Below are 20,910 nucleotides of genomic sequence, written 5' to 3'. Positions count from 1 at the left end.
TGATAACTGGTGAACTGGTTCTGTCAACACAAACATCTGTGTGGTGTGTGTGTGTGTGTGTGTGTGTGTGTGTGTGTGTGTGTGTGTGTGCGTGTGTGCGTGCGTGTCCGTCTGTGTTCACTCTCCATGCATGCATTCACAAATTGCCATGTATTTCTTGAGTATCTTCCTCAGGGGCTTTTGGGATCTCATTTACGGAGAGAAGAAGAAGAAGAAGGGGAAAAAAAGGTCCATTCGTTCGGGGGTTGCCATTTAAGCTCCAATGATTCCAGAGTTTCCAAGTGCAGAGAAGGAAGCAACAGAGAACATGGACATGCAAGAGTGCCAGAGTAGCTGGAGCGCACACTCTCCTCCATCCTCGAGCACAAACGTGGCATTCCAAGCCATGTGAGGTAGATAAAAGCTACAGCAAACACAAGTGGTGGGGGGGAAATGGGTTTAACTTAGGATCCTATAGATTGCTTAGGTAAACAGGCAAGCGGCAGCCTCTTACACACACACACGATGCTTGAATCGAAATGGAAAGTGGAAGGCGTTATCTCTGCGGCTGTGTGCTCAAAGAGTCTGGAAATATATACGTATAGCCTACATCTGTCTCAGCAACAGTCACTTGTTTTTGGATTAGCATTTCAATATCTTCCCTAATGAAATGTTTCTCATTTTAAGCATCGGTGGGCGCTGCTGCAGTGTGCATCTGTCTCTCTCTCTCTCTGTCCTCCTTTCCTCTTCACTGTGCATCCCCTGCTCAGCTCTCTCTTTTTCTATCTCTCTCTCAGACACACACACACTCTCTCTCCCTTGTGCACATCCTCTATCTCTCTCTGTCTGTCTGTCTTTCTCCTCCCTCTATTTTCCACTTTATATTCCCTCTAATTCCTTCCCCAACTTGATCTGCCCCTCTCTATTGCCCAGCATCTCCCTGCCTGCCTGCCTCTCTCTCTCTTTCTCTCTCTCTCCCTCTCACACACACACACACACACACACACACACACACACACTCTCTCTCTTTCGCTCGCGATCAGACTCTGGCACACGCAGACAGAGGGAGAGGTGGGATGAACGAGGTGCACACATGTGAGGATCTCCTGAACTGCCGGTGCAAGGCAGGACTGGTGAAGAGAGGAGAAGAGGAGGAGGAACAGAGGACTACTGCAGTGACCATCTAGCTTCTCTCTCTCTCTCTCTCTTTCTCTTTCACGCTGCCTCACTGCTTTCATCACCCAGTCTTCTTCATCCCCTTCTCTCTCCCTCTGCCAATTATACCATGAACCTGCCTGCCGCTTGTTGCTAAGGGGGAGCCGAACGGGGGAGCAGAGTGGACCAGGCATTATTTTGTTTCTAAGGTAATGAATGCATCAAATAACGGCAACTGTCATTTGTCACAGATGTTGCTTTGCACTAAGAGATTGAACGGGGCTTTGGGTGTATCTGGAGCGCTGGGCTTGTCCGTTGCATGTCTCTGTGTGAACTCTTTTGCCAGTTTGTGTCACTTGACTAGGCGTCTATTGGCTTGTTTACTTGAGCCACTGCAGGGGGTCTCTGCCCTGTGTGTGTGTGTGTGTGTGTGTGTGTGTGTGTGTGTGTGTGTGTGTGTGTGTGTGTGTGTGTGTGTGTGTGTGTGCGTGCGTGTGCGTGTGTGTGTTTCTTGCTTGTACGGAGCCTGTCCGGGTCTGTTGAAGGTGGCATTGCTGTTTTTAGGCTGTGATAGCCATGTAGTAGGATAAGATAGGAATGGACATTGACACTACCTGGACCTTGTCTGAATAGAGCCTGGGTCTGTTGAATGTAGCTGTGCTGTTTGGGCTGTGAAAGCCATATGATAGGATAGGGAACAAGTAGGTAAGCGAGAAAGTATGTTTTTGTTTATTTAAAAATGTTTAACAAAAAGGTTAAAAGTGGACGTCATCATCGAAATCAATAGACAACCGAGAGAGAGAGAGAGAGAGAGTGTGTGTGTGTGTGTGTGTGTTTGTGTGTGTGTGTGTGTTTGTGCAATGTCCTATTGTGTTTGTCTCCATATAAATGTGTGTTTGCTAGTGTTCTGGTGTGAGGTAATGAATGTCACACACATGCAGTGTACATGAGGGCGTTGTGTTGCTCTCTGGCTCCGGGTCAGCAACTGTCAGTGTCCATATTCTACTTGTCCACTTTGACACAAGCTTTAATTAACATCTTGCACAAGCCCTCTGTGACGTTTGATTTGCACGCCTGAGCAACTCGGTTGGGAGGAAGTAGTTCCCTTGAATTATACAGCTTCCTGTCCACAGGGGACCTATTGGCACATTATTGTGTTCTTTAAGCAGGTACTATGAAATCTTTACATGCCTCCCTTTCTATACAGCCCTTGAGGCTGATGCAAGGATTAGCTGTCTAATGTGATCAGACTGTAAGAACATGGACGTGTGCGCCGCATGCCGCACTTCTGGTGACAATAACAAACACCGAGGCAAAAGTGGATGATTACTTATTCACTCATGTGCATCCTCATGCTCTGTGGTGTATTAGTTCAAAGTGTATGGTGACAAAGCCTCCTAGCACGTCTTTCTGTTGTGCATGCTGGTGGCATGTTGAATTTCAAATAATTTAAATGTTCCTCTCTCCACCTGAGAAATTATCCGCAGTGGTAACACTTAACAATAAGAGTACATTAATTAGCTGTTAGTTAATGCTTAGTACATGCATACTAAACATGAACTCAATAACTAACCGTTAATTAATGCTTAGGTAATGCTTCATACGCATTTACTAAGCATTAGCAAACTGTCATGCTTAGTAAATGCTTAACTAGGCATTAGTTAACTAAGCATTGTTAATGCTTAACCAAGCATTAACCTACCATTAATAACTAAGCATAAACTAACCGTTAATAGTATAAACTCAGCATTCATTAACAGTTAATTAATGTACCCTTACTGTAAAGTGTTACCTCTGCAGTTGTTCAAGCTTGTAACATCGCACGGACGCAACTTCTCAAACTCCCTGGCTGGAGTCTGGCCATTGGCAAGATGCAGTGTTACAAATGCAGTTAAGTTATGAAGGTTTCATAGTGTGCCTGACATGAACTGTACCCTCCGTGCTCTCCCTCCTCAATAGCTCAGCATAGTTCTTTGTCAAACACAAATAGATGTTACATTGAATAGTGTGGGCCAGCAATCTGTGTGATTATTTATTTCCCTTCTATTTTATCCTTTCACACTTTTATAAGTAGCAAAAATTATGAATGTGTCGACCTGTGTAATCTACCCCCTCCATGCTCTTTCTTACGCACGATTAAAGGACTAATAAAAGGTTTAACCCATTTAATACACACGGGAGCCCTCAATGGCAAAGGGTAAAAAGGGCCAAGAAGGCTCATTGAAGCCCAGGTTATTGAAATCCTTAGATAAGCAGAATTAATTCTCCTGACAGAGAGCGAGCGGGAGGGAGAGTATAAGGGGGAAAGTGATGTTGAGGTTGTAAATAAATCCCTGAACAGCAGCTCTCAAATAATAAAGCCTTCAGGGGTATGTGGGCAGGCCAAACCGATCAGAGTTTACCATCATATGATTGCAGCTAATGGAGTCAACACTTACTAAGGTTTAGCACAAAAAAACGACAACTTATACAGTGGTTAGCATGGACCACGTTAAACTATCATCACCCAAGGAAAGGTTCATTAATTATGAACATTGGTTTCTTGTGAAAAAAAGATGACTCACCCCCACAGCCGCATTGACTTATAGAAACACATCTGGCATGTAGGCTAATGCTATACATAATTACTGTCTCTAGGCCTATGCAGTGGTTCCCAACCCTTTTGTCAGATTAACTCCTTCGTCAACACCACCTGACATGTTCCAAAAGTGTTCATTTGAATGCATTTCATTGGATGTTATTTAACACTTTCACTGAGTGTTGCAATATATTTATCTAGACTATTTCAACCAGTATCCAGTCAAGGTAGCTAGTTCAACTTGCTATGTGAATGTATTAGCCTACTTTTAGATGTAGCCAATTTCAACTTACTTTTAGAAGACTATTACTTAGGCTAACTATTTTAACTGTTTATGAGGCTACTGTTGGCTAACTCTTATAGCTGTTTATAGAGTAGCCTACATTTAGCTAATTATTTGAGCGGTTTAGCTAACTATTTGAAATTTATCTAGCTTAGGCTACTTCTTAAGCTGTTTATCAATAACGTCCAGTTCACTTTTTGAACTGTTTATCCATTACTTGTAGCTAACTGTTTTAGCTGTTTATCAGTAACTCTAAGCTAGGCCATGAGGCTACTTTTGCTGTTTCATCACGTTTTACATTTTGTTACTCCTATCTTTTTTTTTTAGCATTTATCCACTGATAAGATGTCTATGCTCATGCTAACTACTACTTTAGCTACTACTTTACTACTGTCACACACAGTTGGAAGTATTCGGGTGTTACAGCTGACTTAAATGCAGAAAAAAAACTATTTTATTTCTACTCAAATTAGATGAGCTACTCCACAATCTTTAATGCAGCCCCTGTAACTGAAGAAATACCCTAGAAAAGGGCCTGGTTGGGATTCACTGCTGCATTGCATGCTCATGATTTGACTTTGTAGCTTAATTAATATTCATCCTACATCAGCTTACCTGAGCTCTCTTATCTGTCCCTACTGTGGCAGGCATCTCCTTTTCCAGAAAGCAGCATACATTTTGGCAGCTGAATGTCATGACGATAAAGGATGGAGGAATGTTGGTTCCTAGAGGAAAGAGAGATGCTGACTGATGCCTATCAAATCGTCAGCTTGTGTTCTTCCAATGGGTGCCTTGTTCAGGTGGTGCATTTGTTTCTTCGACAGGAGGACTGAGTTAAAATGGCGGAGGGGTCCAAAGACCAGGGAGGCGTCGGCACCACTGATCCGGAGGAGGACTCCCCCAATATGATCGTCTACAGAAAGGTAAGGCTATAAAATATAAATGTGTGCTGCTTCTGCACAATATCGGACCTGTCTGTAGGGAGAAACATTCGCTGAGAGGCAATGACCCATGGACAGGCTCCTGACAGCCCACTGGCCCATATCAGTGTGTATCTACCGCACACTGTCCCTGTCAAACTCGGGTGTCAGGAAGTCTCTCTTTAGACCATCTTTAAAAAAAAACTTCATCTCTCCCTTCAGGACCTTTTTCTTTCTACTACTGTACTGCTACTAGCCTGGCAAACATCAGCCCTCCAATGTTTTAATAAGCTCTCAATCCCATTCAGCTAGTGTTTCGGCAGCGAGAGGTCCATTTAGTGTCAAGGGTAATTACCTCGTCCCCCATGGCGCCTCACTTTTCGATAGCTGCTGTTTGATTGGAGAGGGTGAGCAGTTTTGGTGGCTAATTATGTGGATTTTTCCGGCAGAGAAGGAAGTAGCTGATTCTCCAAGGCCGAGATTGGGAACGGCCAATGAGGGGATGGTTATTCCTCCTCAACCAGCGAACAGCTTGTTATTTCTCTGTGTGTTCTGTGACAGCCTACTTAAAAAAGAAAAACCAAGATAAAAGAGTTTCTTTTGATCATACTTAAACTACGATAAAAAGCACATTGAAAGCAGGAATGAGTTGACAGATGCTTTTCCTCCGTCCCAAATCTGCATTTCATCCTGCTCCTAATGACACTGCGTCTATAAAGTGAGGTAAACAGATTAGTGGACTGGAAGGATGGACATGACTGGATGTGAAATAATTGTTGACAGCTACTCTGTCAGTGATAAAAATGTATCTTTAAGTTGTGTTGTTAACTATCAGTCAATGCATCATTTTGGGCTTGGTGACAGCTTTAAGAGTTGCCCTTAAAACTCCATCTTTGTGAACTTAACAACAGCAAACTGTCAACTTCGACTTTCTTTGTAGTCAGAAACGTGATAAATCACCCACTCTACTTTCTGATAATGATGCTTTACCAGGACCTTTTGCTAGTGTGAGTGTCTCATGTCAGCAGTTGGCAGAATAAGGGGTAGTCGAAGTGCATTCCCAGCAACAATTCGCTCTACCAGGAATGATAATCAATGATCAAATCAGAGCTATGTCTTCTTGGAGGCAAGCGGCATCTCCTGGAGTCCCATAGCTGTCAAAAATGATTGTGTGCTGTTTGTGGGTCTTTTTGTGTGTGTGTGTGTGTTTGTGTGGCTGGTCGGCATGGTAATTGCATTCATTGTTTATTCAGTTTTGCCATCCTCCTCTGTGTATTCTAAGAAGCTGTCATGCTGCAGAAAGAACACACTGTATAGTTGCATGTTACACTGGGTATCTTCATGGATTTCACAGCAGAGCCGCGTTACGTAACGCTACACATGCCTGGAGGCCACGCGTTTAAGAGGCTAGTTTTTGCTTGTCAGGATGCCGCCTGAGGGATTATTCATCAATCCATGTTTTAGTCATACGCATGCAGTGACAACAGACAGATGATTCTGAGAGTGACAGGACTTTTTTCCCGGGCATCCCGCTTTGAACATGTAATTATAGACTTGAACCCTTTGAGGAAGAAAGCTGAGGATGCGATGTTGCCGTTACTATTTTTTCAGTGATATAATTCATTTGAGACCAACATTTTCTCTCTGTAGTCAATTGTTGTTGCTCCTTGTTTTATTATATTTCACCTCCGTGCCACACACTAGCTGATGATGTCAGAGAGGCCAAACGACTGAGGAGTGCTGGGTCTTTGAGGACAGAGCGCCCATGGCCCCTGGATTCTGTGGGTGGGCAGCCCTGGCGCAGTGTGAAGGCGCCGGTTGCAGAGAGGCAGATGGCCACCAATATGCTCAGCCGCTTGGGAAAACACTGGCAGCTTCATCCCAAAGGCCTGAGCTCCCTGTCAGCTGGAAGACATCAGCATCTTAATGCAAAGAGAGCAAGGGCTTGTGCAGCACTAGTCAAGATATGGAAATAGTTCAAAGTGTGGGCAGCGCCTTTGCGAAATGTATAGAAGGTAAAGGTTGAAATACCTAATAGTTATATTGCTCCGTGTTATCTGTTTGAAAAACTATGAATTAAACTGTAGGCGGTTGTGGGGAATGTGATGTTTTTAGCCATTGGAGGCTGAGTTCTAAGGACGGGAGGAGGTTGTGTCTGTCCACGTACTATTGGTGCTGCAACACTGTCTCGCTTTGTCTCTCACCGTTAAATGAAAAGAGGAAGTGAAGCAAAACAATCCTATAACTGCGGTATGTCTTTTTGCGTCATAAACTTGTGGGGAAAAATATGGTCTTACAGAAGTAGGTTGCGCGCATACTGTACACGCACACGTGCGGTAAATCACACACAAGCGTTATGTTGCTTCAATGCTAGCATTTTTTCACTCTCTATGTTCGGCATATTTTTCGGACGCAGAATATGGCGGGAAGACGAATATGACTGGCACCAAGCGACACACCAAAAGTTACTCAATTCGTGATCTGAAGCAGTACTGTGCTGGGAAATGCAATTAAGCTGAAGAGGAAGGCCCCTTTACTGCTCTGATTGGTTAAAGCCTACAAACTATTAATAGCTAACATTTCTCGTCTCTAAGTGCGTGTGTATTTCTTTTCCCTTTTTATCCTCTATAAAACTGGGGGGCCAAGATCTGTTGACAGCCTGTTTTTTTGGCCGACTCAGTTCATTGTTGCCGCGGGAATAAAGTACTCCTGTACTACCCAGGGAATGTCAAGGCTTGGGGCTTCAGCCCCTCTTTTCTTCTTTCAGGTCATTAAATGTTTGATTGGATAATTCCCGGCAGTCAACTCATACCTGGAGGCGTATATTATAGCCACAGTAGCCTATGTGTGGTACAATCACACAAAACTCTCATCCAAATTAGTTTCAGAAGTCATTAGTGGGTAAATGTGAGTAATGACCCATGCCAGGTGGTTCAAAGGCACTGCTTGGTGCCAGTGGCCTATGGGTGTGTAAGCTGTGCTAACTCCATTAGCACAGAGTACATTTTGGTTGACAGTTGAAACTGTTATTTTTCTAGCACAACACACAAGGAGAAGATGGCCAAGATTTTGTCCACTGGGTAAATGTATTCAGACGTGTGTAGTGCTCTTAAAGCTGAAATTTAAGTCAGTCCAGAAAAGCCTTTTTTTAGCCATGCCAACGGGATGTCTAGGTGCGTTGATCGAGTCCACCACTTTAGTCGAGACAGAAAGTGCATTATGCATTTGGTGCTGTGAGCTGGAACTGTGATACGGAGGGAAAGCTCACAGCTCAAAGCTTGTTTCCTTTTTCAGGCATCTCCGAACTCAAGACAGCCAGTACCATACACACCGCTTTAGTCGTCTTTCTTTGCTTACATTTTTGTTCCGGGAAGTTGGTCGATAGGCTATAGCACCTCCTTCCCAATCTGTAATGTCTCTTGGCTAAGGCATGGCATTCATTTATTACTCTGTAATCACCCGACCTGACACATTTACCCTCTTAAAGGTTCAGTAAGCGGATTGGTTAGTTTAGCTAACTTCCTGTCACTGACTGCAGTTAGCAGTGCCCTCCCTCGTCCCCACGTCACCACATTAATGCACTGTGGTCTTCAAACAGCGAGTTATCTAGCATCATCTCAGATAAGTAAGTGTGATAAAACATGATAAAAACCATCAAAACAGACATTGGGAAGGATTTTTACCTGCGCCGCCATTGTAGGCAGATAAACATTCACCCATCTGTGCTCTGCGTGTGCACCGGAAGTGAGACGGGTGCCGGTTTGTAGCATGCTCTCTTGTGATTGGATATCAGTTTCGGGATCCCGAAAAGTTTATTTGCCGATTACATGCAGAGCGGGTGACTGAGAGATCGGCTTTATGAAACGTGCACACTATGTAAATGATCACTGTATGAATAAAGAGCGATTTAACTTATATTAACATAAATAAATTTCTTACTTTTCCTTTAACAGACACAAAATATTGTAATATTCAGAACCCAGCATTCATGTATTCTCAGTAACATTGATGGCAGGAGTGGTATTTTCTGCTCTTGTTTTTTTTGTTGCTTTGCCTCCTGATAATAGCTAGCTGGGCTTACACTACATTGAGCTCCAAATGAAGAGGTATTTCAGGTGGAAAATTTGGTGAAAATCTTGGTAACACCCTAAACTTGGAAAATGTTACCTTCTAAAAATGGGCATATTAGAACATTGTCATTATGAGCATGTTAGCATGCTGATATTAGCAGTTAGTTCAAAGCACCACTGTGGCTAAATACCACCACAACGACAGAGCTGCTAGCATGACTGAAGTCTTTTTACTTCTTTTTTCTTCCCTCTCCCCTCCTTTTTCCAGCTGTTCTTCTGCTTCTTGCTAATTAATAATTGAAGCTCATTTCAAGCGTTCCATCTTTGGAAATAAATCTGGTCCTCTGAGACACCATACCCCCCCATAATTCATTTATTCATACATACAGAGCACATTTTTTATCATCACTTGGTATTTTTAACCATGTTCGTGCCTTTAAATGTGAAGAAGAGAGGATTAAAGATGGACAAATAAAAAACAAGAATGATGTAAGGAGAAGATGTATGCCTTGACAAAAGACTACATTTCTAATTTAGTCGGACGCATCTTTGAATTCCTTTTTTGCAAGAACATCCAGTGGTGTGATTCATGAGAGTGGAGGTTTGCTCCTGTAAGCGGGGGCTATGGGGTGACTAACACACTAACAGTTATCACACCTGAGCCATGTGTAACCTGTGACGGGGGGAGAATAATGTTCTGTCAATGCTGACCTAAACTTACTGCACCACCCACATCAATGTCTGTCTGCTGGTTGGGTTTAAGAAGACAGGAAGACAGGACGCAGATGGAGTTCACTTCAATCCTACAAAGCGGAAGATGTTGCGATACTGGAGATACGTATAACATTAGAGCAGTAAGAGATGTTGAATTTCACTCGAGTGCTAGGAGAGTTGAATTACTGTAAATGGCAGCTTCCCACAGCGACCATTCCCCTATACCACAGCAGGGGCTGACAGCTGGTTGGGTTCGAAAGGCCAAGAAGAGGACTGAATCCTTCTAGTTCTGCTGTCTTTCAGCTACCGCCCATGAGTCACACTCTCTCCTCTCTCTCTCTCTCTCTCTCTCTCTCTCTCTCTCTCTCTCTCTCTGAAGTGCCCACAGAGGGTATATCTCTCCTCTCTTAAAACCAACCTCCAGCTGAGGTGTCTATGGGCCACTACTGGCTGTTCCTGTGTGCACTTAAGATAGCACAGTCCGGCCTGAACACTCTCTGGATATCACCCCTCTAGCCGTAGGGGCGAGTTCTCCCAGTGCTTTATCATGTATGTACCGTTTTTAACACCATCTCCACTCGCACCAACTGGGGCCTTTATCTGACGCGCTGGAACGGGCTGAACTATCAGGGGTCATGCTGAACTTCTGTATGCTAAGTGCCAGTGTGGGTTGCTTTTTCCTAGTTGGGTCAATAAGATATAACAACAGTAACGGCATTAAGCTCTCTAACTCTTATGTAACCAACTCCTGTGTGTTGGCCTGTCTCCTCTTTCCAGTTATAAGCAGAAGGACTAACACATGAAAATCCTGGAAAGTCCACTGAAAAACAAACCATAATTGGATAATAATTCACAGTGTTTTGGCAGCGTGCACACTGTGCTGACAGGATTATTCGCCTCATCCATAGAGAATGGCTATGACTGAAATAAAAGGTTTTTCTCCAGCGAGGAAAGTCGTACCCCTGTTTGCACATTGCTGACAGTGTGCTCTTAAAGGAGCACATTAAATAATGCAGCAAGTGTTGCTTGGAATCTGACTACGAAGTACACCTTTAATACCTGCCCCTGTACTCTGAATAACCTCAGCATCTACTGTATCTGCAGGACTTGAGGGAGCCCACTGCACTGCTACCAAGCGGATTATATTAAAAATATAAATTCATATATATTATTGCAATTGACTTAGAGAGGATTTCCTCATCGGATAAAACGTCCATTAACTGCCTGGGTTTAATGTTATAACATCAGTGAGGAAACTGTTGCCCCATTAAACTGTTGCTAAAGAATACATTCATTATGTATGATACCAATGTGTTACTGGAACTGGCTCTGACATTAACATGTCAAGAGCTGATGGTCTTCCACTGCCTTGGGGTGACACTCCAACAAGTTTGACAGCCGTGACTAGCCAGGCAAACTGTAGCCCTGCGGTAATGCTGACACACTGAATTAGTGAATAATAGGATGTATGGAGAACAAGCCACTGCGGTCCAGCGTGGTTTTTGGAAACAGATACATTAGGTGTAGAAGGGAGAGTAATTATACACCTACACATTCCCAAGATTAAAGGGATAGTTTGGAATGTTGGACATAGGGCCTGATTCCCAAGTTAGCCTAAGTGTTCTTTATCATTGGAGACAGTTTTCAACACATTTCATTCAGTCCTTCTAGTTGCAGAGTTTGCTCGTGCTAGGCTAGCGCACATGATTGGGGTCTAATTAGCCTGCTACTAAAACAGTCTTACCCACTCCACAGTACACCCGAGGCTTATCAATTATAACGCCAGACTATCGATGTAAATGTCTGTGTTGATAGAATAATGTTAGAAATAAAACCAACCTCGCATCGCATGAATCATCGCATTTTGAGGGACTACTTGCTCAGCAGCAGCGGAATTTTACTTTGCTCCGGCTAGTTGTGTAACCGAATCACTACAACAGAAAGTAAACAGAGCAGCGTGGGACAGAAGCGGAAACGAAGGACTAGGCAACACGGTGGTTCAGTGTGCATTTAGGAATTGTAAAAATAAACCCTATTTCCACAAATTTCCAGTGGCTTGTTGCTGCTGGTTTGGACATAAAAACACCGGTGGAAACTGTTCGCAAACGGAGTATTTGTAACGATAATTTCAGACCGGACGACTTCGAGAAACCCCTGCAATCTAAAGAGCAATAAATCACTGAAAACGAAAGCGGTGCCATCCGTCTTTTCAGATGCACCAACAGCCACTGATGAACAGGTAATAACTTTTGGTAGGCTACTAGCTAATAAAGCTGGCCCCTTTCATAATGTTAGCCTACTGACAGATTGATGACAACGTTAGTGGAGATTAGTGTTGCATACAACAAATTCCTCATAATCGTCTTCAAAAGCAGACGCATCGCTAAGTCCTCCAAACGTGGCCATATCTTGTTAATTGAATTGGCTAATAAAATTCCTTCGTGCACTGTACTCTGCGTCTGTAGCAATGACAGAGGCAGATAAACAAACTATTATAAAGCCTGTAACCTAGGTAATATCAGTCCGCCGCTACCGGAGCCTACTACCAGGAATATAACGCTGCTGCTGAGACACAGCAAGCCCCTCAAAATGCAATATGCAAGGTTGGTTTTATTTCTAACATTATTCTATCAACACAGACATTTACATCGATAGTCTGGCGTTATAATTGATTGGCCTCGGGTGTACCGTGGAGTTGGTAAGACTGTTTTAGTAGCAGGCTAATTAGACCCCAATCCTGTGCGCTAGCCTAGCACGAGCAAACTCTGCAACTAGAAGGACTGAATGAAATGTGTTGAAAACTGTCTCCAATGATAAAGAACACTTATGCTAACTTGGGAATCAGGCCCTATGTCCAAAATTCCAAACTATCCCTTTAAACAAACATTTTTAAATTAAAGTTATGAAAAGGAAGAAGAAAGTAATAATAACCGCCCTGGAACCCTGATGACAAAACTATATACACTTCACACGTGTAGCCTGAGGAAGGGCCAGAGGGTTTCAGGTTGAAGTCATATTGAACTAAATAGTCAGCAATGTATTCTGTTGACCAGATTGAGCCATGCTTGGTCAGGAAGAAATTATGACGCCAAGAGGGAATATGGATAGAACATCTGACACATGTAGGAGTAGATTATTTTCAAAAAGAAGGATTAATCCCAACCTTGCAATCAATTGGGATCACACAGACAAAGATTGAACAAAAACAGTAAAATTGTGGGCCAATTTAAGTACAACCCAAACTATAAAGTAGGCCCATATCCACTTCAGCACTACATTTAACCCCTTTCACATAAGTCGCCATGTCATCCATTGAAAATATGAAAATATTGATCATAGTTGCTTTAATGATGAATGATTTCAGTGCATAATGGTTAAAAGAGGCAACATTAATTCAATAATTAATAATTCATTAAAATAGTCCAAATTAGATTAAATAATGTTTTCTTTCTTTTTTAATACAGTGTTGTACCATTAATTCATGGAGATGTAACCCTCCGAGACCTGAGTCTAACTGCTTAAACCGATCACGTTTTCAAGGGCGCAGCAGCCAAGAATGATGAGCTGTGGTCGTTAAAGTCGCTAGCCAAATAATTTGTGCCTACAGTATGTGTGCGGAATGAGTCGTTAAATCTGCTTTTATTCAATTGGACTGATGCAAATGTAGTAGCTTATGAGTATCAAGGATGCTGGAGCAGATGGTTCATTTGTTCAAAATAACAACTTTAAATGAACATTAAAGAGCATTACTCAAATGACATGATCCTAAATGTGGAGTTCCAAAAAGAGTTTCTGAGGTTGAATCCTGATTCCCGTATATACATTTAGTTCAGGTTGAAGTTTTTTTTCTCTTTTTAAGCATTAAAAAAAAGTTTTTTTTTTCAGATACATTTCGGCAGCTCACCGTATCATTTTTCAAAATCTGAACCTGCCTCTGGAATCTCACACTGAGGCTCGGCTCTTTCAAGCATTTAGAAAAAAAAACGTTATCTCCTTCATGCCTCAATTTCAGCTGCTGCTTGTACTCCAACTTGTTAAATCCTGCGGGGATCTTATCCAGGAATGCTACTTGCCTTACTTGGCCCATTTGCACTCTGATTACACATACTAATCAAAGTATTTTGTCCCTGCTGACATATTTTTTTTTCTTTTTTTCTTCTTTTTTTACATTCTATCATTGAGTTTTCAGAGCAGCCGGTGATGACACTGTGACACTGTCCTCAATACGCTGAATAGAAGAATAGAGCTGATGGAGGTGACAAAAAAACCTGGACGCTACTTAACCAATTACAAGATATTGCGTATTTTAATCTTTAAATGCCACACTCTTAGTGAGTTTTTCTCAGAGAATTAAACATCTAAGAATCTATTCTTACTCTTTCACACTTGACATTCAAATGGCTTTTAATTACCGCTGACAAATACAAAAGATGCATAATACAGCTGAGGACAGCTTGTTGCACGCGGAAGACTGTCAATGAAATATGCTGATCAACCATCTTAAAAACGTGTGCTAATCGGAGCGCCATTTGCCAACAATCCCATTTCTATCCTTTTACAGACACATTGGATAGGTTGATAGATAGAAACGAGTTCCCTGCAAAAATAGAAGGTCTGACAGGGGGACAACGTGTCATCTGTGCACTGTTGAACCACTGGTAATGATGGAGCGTCTGCTGCTGGGGAGGTGTGACCCTCTGTTATTGTCTCTGCAGCAGGGATGAGTCACCCAGACCCAAAATGTTAATCACCGCGGCCAGCTAGCCTGAATAAACAGCCCTCAGGAGGAGAGGCCAGACCATTGGCCTCACTCCAGAGCACAGACCTGCAAACCGCATCCACTGGATCCACGTTCTGTTCAGACCACCCTGACTGCAACTTTGCGTCCTTGGGGTTCCTCGGTTAAGTTTTAAATTGTCGCTACAACTCCCCAACCTTTAAAAAAAAATCTTGGGAAAATGACTTATGTTAAATGTGACTTTTGTGTTTTCCCCATTTAGTCAAAGGTGTAAACAACCCATTTGTCAAAAATGACAGTATTATCCCCCGGCAACACAGGGAAATGTCTAACTGAATTGGGAAGGCTGGACTGTCAGATATTACGTGAGTGACTTAGATAATCAGTGGCAGCTTTTCTTATTTTTTTCCCCTCCCCACCTCGAATGTAATGGAAATGTCATTGTGGGAGACCTTGCTGAGTGCCGCCTCCCATTTCCACTCCAATTGATCCGTCAATAACTCATATGGAGGAGGCCAAATCCAAAACAAAGCCGTGATTACTTTCATCAAGAAGCGTGAAAAGGGGAAAACGTTAGCAGGGGTTAAATTGCCGAAGCTGGACTCTGGTCTGTTTAGCTTGGTTTGTAGTAAGCTAAGTTGTATTAAAGCCCCTGGAAACCCAAATCCATAAAATCCTTCTATGTAGGCCTATGTCATTTGGGGAATTATTTAGCATAAAAGTAAGCCTCTAAATAGAGTCCAAATTAACGATATTGTCATTTAAGTTTGATAAACTTAGCAGAGATTCGGTTTGGATGGCTATGTTCTGGTTCTTCTCACACTTTTTTCGACCAAACACAGCAATTATCCCCCGGATGTTCTCTAGAAACAATGACTGTTGCCTTGGAGACCGTTTGATAAGGCCATGCCCAAACAGCCCTGTCAAACGGTCCAAACATTAAAAAAAGACCTAAACTAAGTTTCATAATATTTATTAAAGGTGATTTAAGCAAAATGGTTCTTTTAGCTAACTTCCTGTCAGTGACTGCAGTTAGCAGTCCCTTCCCTCGTCCCCACGTCACCACATTAATGCACTGTCGTCTTAAAGCAGCGAGTTATCTAGCATCATCTCAGATCCGAAAGTGCGATAAAACATGATAAACACCATCAAAACTTGTGGGATGTTGTGGGATCACAGAAAAGTTTATTTGACGATTACATGCAGAGCGGGCGACTGAGAGAATGAAGTTATGAAACACGCACACTATTTAAGTGATCACTGTATGAATGTAGATCGATTTAACACGTATACTAACATAAATAAATTGCCCCCTCCCCCTTTAACATTTATTTTCAATCAGATTTTTGTAAAAGCTTATTGAGACATTCATGAACAACTCCTCTAAACCGAGTATCCTATATCGTCTACCACAGCGAGAAACCTTTATTAATCCCTGCTTCCCTCTCAGCTGCTAACACGTGTCAGGCAACATGAGCCTAATTTATTTAGACACTTCAATATGCCCAGCTTTGAATTTGATACCACTGCGTTTGCTTTAGATGGAAGTTGGTCTGTGTTAACGCAAAAGACAATAGGAAGTGAGCGCCGAAGCTTTTAAGCCCTTAATAATCATCATAATCGGTCAGGCTCAGGACAGAGTGTGCGAGGGAGAGAGAAAGAGAGAGAGAGAGAGAGAGAAAGAGAGAGAATAGGGTGGTAACAGGAGAAGAGGCTAACATGGTTATTCCCACGTTTCAGAGGCACAGCTGGCAGCAAGGATCATGCACATTCATAATGTCTGTGTTTGTTTTTCCAGAATCTGATCTACACCTTATATGAGAAATATATTATTCACTCCCTTGCCCAGCCGTCCTCAGTTCAGTGATCCTGCAGAAGGAATTGATATAATGTGACACCATAAGGAGAGACTGTCCAAATTTGTATGACTAAAGTCATGCTGGGTGATTGTATTCCAGAACACTTTTGGTCAAAATCAGCTAATATCTACTCACCATCCGCTACCTGTCCACCGGGTGCACCCTGAAATAAAGTTGGGTGTTTATACACAGCCACGGCTCATCTAACGGAGATCTAAATGCCGTGGTTTTGAGTGAGCAACCAACCACTAGGTCGGGGATCGATGTTTCGGGAAACGTCCCAGCCTGGGCCCCTCGCTCTGAGCGTCAAATATTGCCGCGGCTAGTATAAACCTAAACAAGCGTTCTCTGGACATTGCATACCCCACCTTTAATTGCACTGATTGAAAAGACAAACAATCTACTTAAAAACTTTTGAATAAGTGTTCTGTTTGGAGAAGTGAACAAGTCCGTGCACTGAATTGTCTCAGATGGAGTTTATCAATCAACCCCTCCCATTCTACTTACAGTAAGAATGAAAGATAGTAATTGCATTATTTTTTACTCATTACTCAGTGATGCATTAGGCCTACAGCCCATCACCAGCTATGTGTGGGATCCTCTATAATACATTATCTGAGTTTGTGCCCATTTTTTGGTTTCACACTGTGATAAGCTTAAAGGTGGAGTCAGTGATTCTGGAGAATGTTTCTTGTCAAAAGCACTTTTTGTCGAAATCAGTGAATATCAGACAATCCTCTACCTGTCTGTTCTGTGTGCACTGAAAACATATCCAGTGCTTACCAGTTTGCAGAGCCTAGGCTGTGTTTCACAGTAACAGCAGGTTTTTTTGTTCAGCACAGTACGTTCAGGTAGCTGATCATGAGGAAATACTCAATGACTCCACCTTAAACCTTTCATTTAGCCAAATAATGCTGTTTGCTGAATTATGATCAGCTTGAGCTAATGTTTGACATTCAGCCACCCAAACGATTAAAAGCTATATCGCTGCATTCACTTTGTTGATGAAGCAAAAGGACTTATTTAAAGGTTTTAGTTTGCATCAGAAACTTCTTGTACGTCAGTATCCATTAATTATAAATGCACTTGTATTACAAGGAGTAAGGCACATCAGCTAAATCTTTGTATAAAACAGGTCATGGCCTTTTTGCAATCAATGTCTATAAAGTTTTGCAGAGTCATCAATGTCCTGCCTTCCACACACAGACATCCTGTTTTTAGATTTTAGAGGACAATTTGCAAACTAAACTGCTTTGTTGAGACATTGATATTTGGGTTTTCGGAATCAAATATATTCCCCCATCTCTCTCTCAGTTTTAAAGTTATTCTTTAAGTTATTCTTTCTGTATAATATTTTATTCATATGTTCTGATAGGGACATCCTGAGCCCTGATCAGATAAGGGCTTTAAGTGGTTGGTTGTGGCGGAAATAACTCGACAATTCTGATGTGCAAAGTTCTAAACCAGGTGTGGCTGAGCATGTCGCCTTGCTAAATAACAGCAGATTTATATACTGCTTTGAAATATATTGAGAGAATATTTGATCGCAAAACATTGCCAGTCCCTTTCTAGGAAGCTTATTTAATAATTCAAATGGGGTGTGATCGTTACGCTGCAAATTTCAGCTTTGCAGACATAATAGATGGTTCATTTTCGACTCCCCTGAGGTGAAAGAATAAACGATTTATGAGCAAATTTGGTAGCTGCCAAGCAAAGCATTAGCTAGAGCTGAAGGTGGTCCTCTTAGATTATAGATAATCCATCAGCAGTGATCAAGGATTAGATGCCATAAAGCTCCTACTAGTGCTCACGTTTTACTATCTATTGATTCTGTCATTCAATCGGTCAATCAGCCTTCAAACGGCTTTTTTACTGTGTGGGCGTGGCCGTATCAAACTGTCTTCATGGCAACAGTCATTGTTTATATAGTACGTTTGGGCAGAAACCTGCCGTGATTGAAGAACCAGAGCATAGCGCGCCTCATCTAAACTGGATTTCTGTCATGTTTAAAGAGGACCTATGATACTTTTCGACTTTTATGACCTATAAACGTTGTTATAATGATTTATAGTCATGTTTAACCATACTAGAGTATCAAGTAATTACGTACATGCATTTCGACGTATTCCCTGCTGACCGTCTGGGGTGGCTATGCAGAGCACTAAAAACTATGGCAGCCGGTCGAGCCGAACTTGTTCAAATTTCCGGGTTGTGTCTGTCACGCTGGGGTCGTTTCTGTCATGTTTCCATATATGGTAATGCTGCCGCTCAGGCAAGCTCCGGCTGCATGCCCCCAGCTTCCTGAAAATTTCCCGCTGCTGGAAGGAAGGTAACCAATCACAACGGAGTGGGGATGCAGCAGGGGGGGAGGGGCGGAGAAGCTCAAAGCAGTGTGTAGAGAGAGACTGCTGTGCTCGCTAGGGTAAGAGGAAGAGTGTCCCGAAAATCTACATAGTTTTTTGTGATGTGATTCGTGTCAGGTTGCTCTATAGCAGTTTTTAACAAGAAATGAAGACCAGAAAAGTAGTATAATAGGATCTCTTTAACAAACTTAATTTACAATATTTTTTTCATTTGGATCGATAAATATGCCTAACTCTTTTCAGATGCTTACTGTCATGCAACACTCCCCAAATTACATAGAAGGATATTGTGGATTTGGGTTTACAGCGGCTTTAAGGTAATTCAGCCTTCTAACGTATCCTTTTAATAAACGCATTGTTTTTCCTTTCGACTCCGATGCAACTGTAGGAACATTCCCCTCCCCCTGGTCAACCCTTAGGCCTTATTCAGGTCTCATTAGAAGATGGTCACAGGACAATAATTGGACGAGTGGTGTTTGGAGGGAGAAGGCCAGCGCTCGGGAAGAGGAGTCATCCCCCCAGTGTACTGAGGGCAGCAAAGCACATTACAGGTGTGTAATGGTCGCCTGCTGCCCCGTGGCACTGCAAGATGAGATTTTTTCCTTCACGTGTCAGCTGAGCGGCTCGAATTTCATTACCAGTGCCTGCGAGTTGGAAGTAAAAAAAAGCTTTATTGCCAGCACTAGAAATGTGTCACCAAGGGAGAAGAGAGTTGTTTTTCCTAGCCCCTCACCGGACTATAACTATATAGAAAAATATACTAATGTCGCTCGGTATTACACGCAGAAGGGGCAGGTGGATGTGACAGCAGGTGCGGCTTGTGAGAGTTCCTTAAGATCTGTGAGGGTCCAGACGAACACACACACACACACACTCTCTCTCTCTCTCATTCACACACACTCTCTCTCTCTCTCACACACTCTATCTCTCTCACGCACGCACGCACACACACTCTTTCCACCTCCAATAGCCCACCTTTCTATTTCAGAACAGCCCCTTTCACTTAGTCCAGTAATACTTGCCCCGAGATGCCTGTCAGCATTCTGGGGGTGCTGGACAGGTAATGGTGATGGTGTGGTGCAGTCAGACCACAGTGGAGGAGAATGTTAGGGGGGCGGAAACCTAATGATGCACAGTGGAGCTATAAAAAATCCTTATACCAGAGGCCATGACAAGAAATCCATGCATCTCGAAAGGTCAAGGGCCTCTCCCGCTCACTGGTTGCATGTGAGCATAGGAGCACGTTAGGCACGTAGCTTGAGGAACTCTATCATTTTGAGCTGAAGATGCACAGAGGACTCTAACTTAAGGCTAGACATGGCATGCAAGCTCTGGCTTTATCCAACAGATACATTTTTTTTAATGGATGCAAATGTACCCATAATTATTTTGATATTGCCAAATTTGCACATTAATTGAAACATTTCTGAATTTTCTTTAATAGAAAACATAGTTTGAATGTATTTTATCAACTGGCAGAGTTGCATGATTATATGTAAAAGCTTTAAGTAAGCATTAGTTATATTTACATTTGACCCTTTTCACCCTCAGATTGTTAACTCTCTTCAGAGAAAGAGAATGAGGGAATTATAAGCATATGGTGTTATACTATGAGCACATAAAAGAAAAAGAATAAACATTCCCCTAAATCAAAACTCAGCCAAGCTTAGTAAAATGTGTTGCACCTTTTGGCAGTGAGGTCCCTCTACATGCTACACACACACACACTTACGACCCGTTCAACTGTTGACTATTGACAGGCTTAACAACCATCTGTGTGTGTGTGCGTGTGTGTGTGTGTTCGTGTGTGCGTGCATGCGTGCGTGCGTGTTCTGCAATAGATGGGAGAGGCCAGACTAGCCAGGTGAATTCTTACTGTTACTAGAGAACATATCTTGTCGTCTCAGAACGCCAACCTGGATGCTGGCCCTTGGATGCACATGCATTTCAATTAGAAAACACATTGAATGCAACTGTGGACTGGCAACTGATGTTGATGAAAGTGAATCTGGTGTAGATATTGAAAGGAAGGAGATACTGTATGTTTGTCCACTTGCTGAGGCCCAAAGCTTCATTGTGGCAACCCCAGGCCTTTCCCTCTCCTCTTCTCTCAGATTAGGAAACTCTGCGCTGAGAGATTGTCTCCTGTGTGTCAGACATCAAGAACAGACTTGTGGGCCCAGTGAGGGATGAGGCAGACCTGGACTTGAAGACGCCCCCTCTGCTCTCCTCTCTCTCTCTGCCTCTGCCT

The 20,910-nt window shown here is 42.6% G+C and overlaps 1 protein-coding gene across 1 annotated transcript in view; it reads left to right on the top strand.

Annotated features, from left to right (window-relative positions):
• Positions 1 to 1,248: 1,248 nt before the first annotated feature.
• LOC307261411 (regulator of G-protein signaling 6-like) overlaps positions 1,249 to 20,910 on the top strand; it is a 40,375-nt gene continuing 20,713 nt past the window's right edge. Inside the window, exons 1-2 of the mRNA XM_080041954.1 lie at positions 1,249 to 1,343; positions 4,820 to 4,918. Of these exons, the coding sequence (XP_079898080.1) occupies positions 4,835 to 4,918 (84 nt within the window). The 5' untranslated portion in view covers positions 1,249 to 1,343; positions 4,820 to 4,834. The remainder of the gene's footprint in view (positions 1,344 to 4,819; positions 4,919 to 20,910) is intronic.

Source organism: Ammodytes marinus (assembly GCF_949987685.1).
Source record: "Ammodytes marinus genome assembly, chromosome: 15".
Taxonomy (NCBI): Eukaryota; Metazoa; Chordata; class Actinopteri; order Uranoscopiformes; family Ammodytidae; genus Ammodytes; species Ammodytes marinus.
This window is presented reverse-complemented; position numbering and strand designations above follow the sequence as displayed.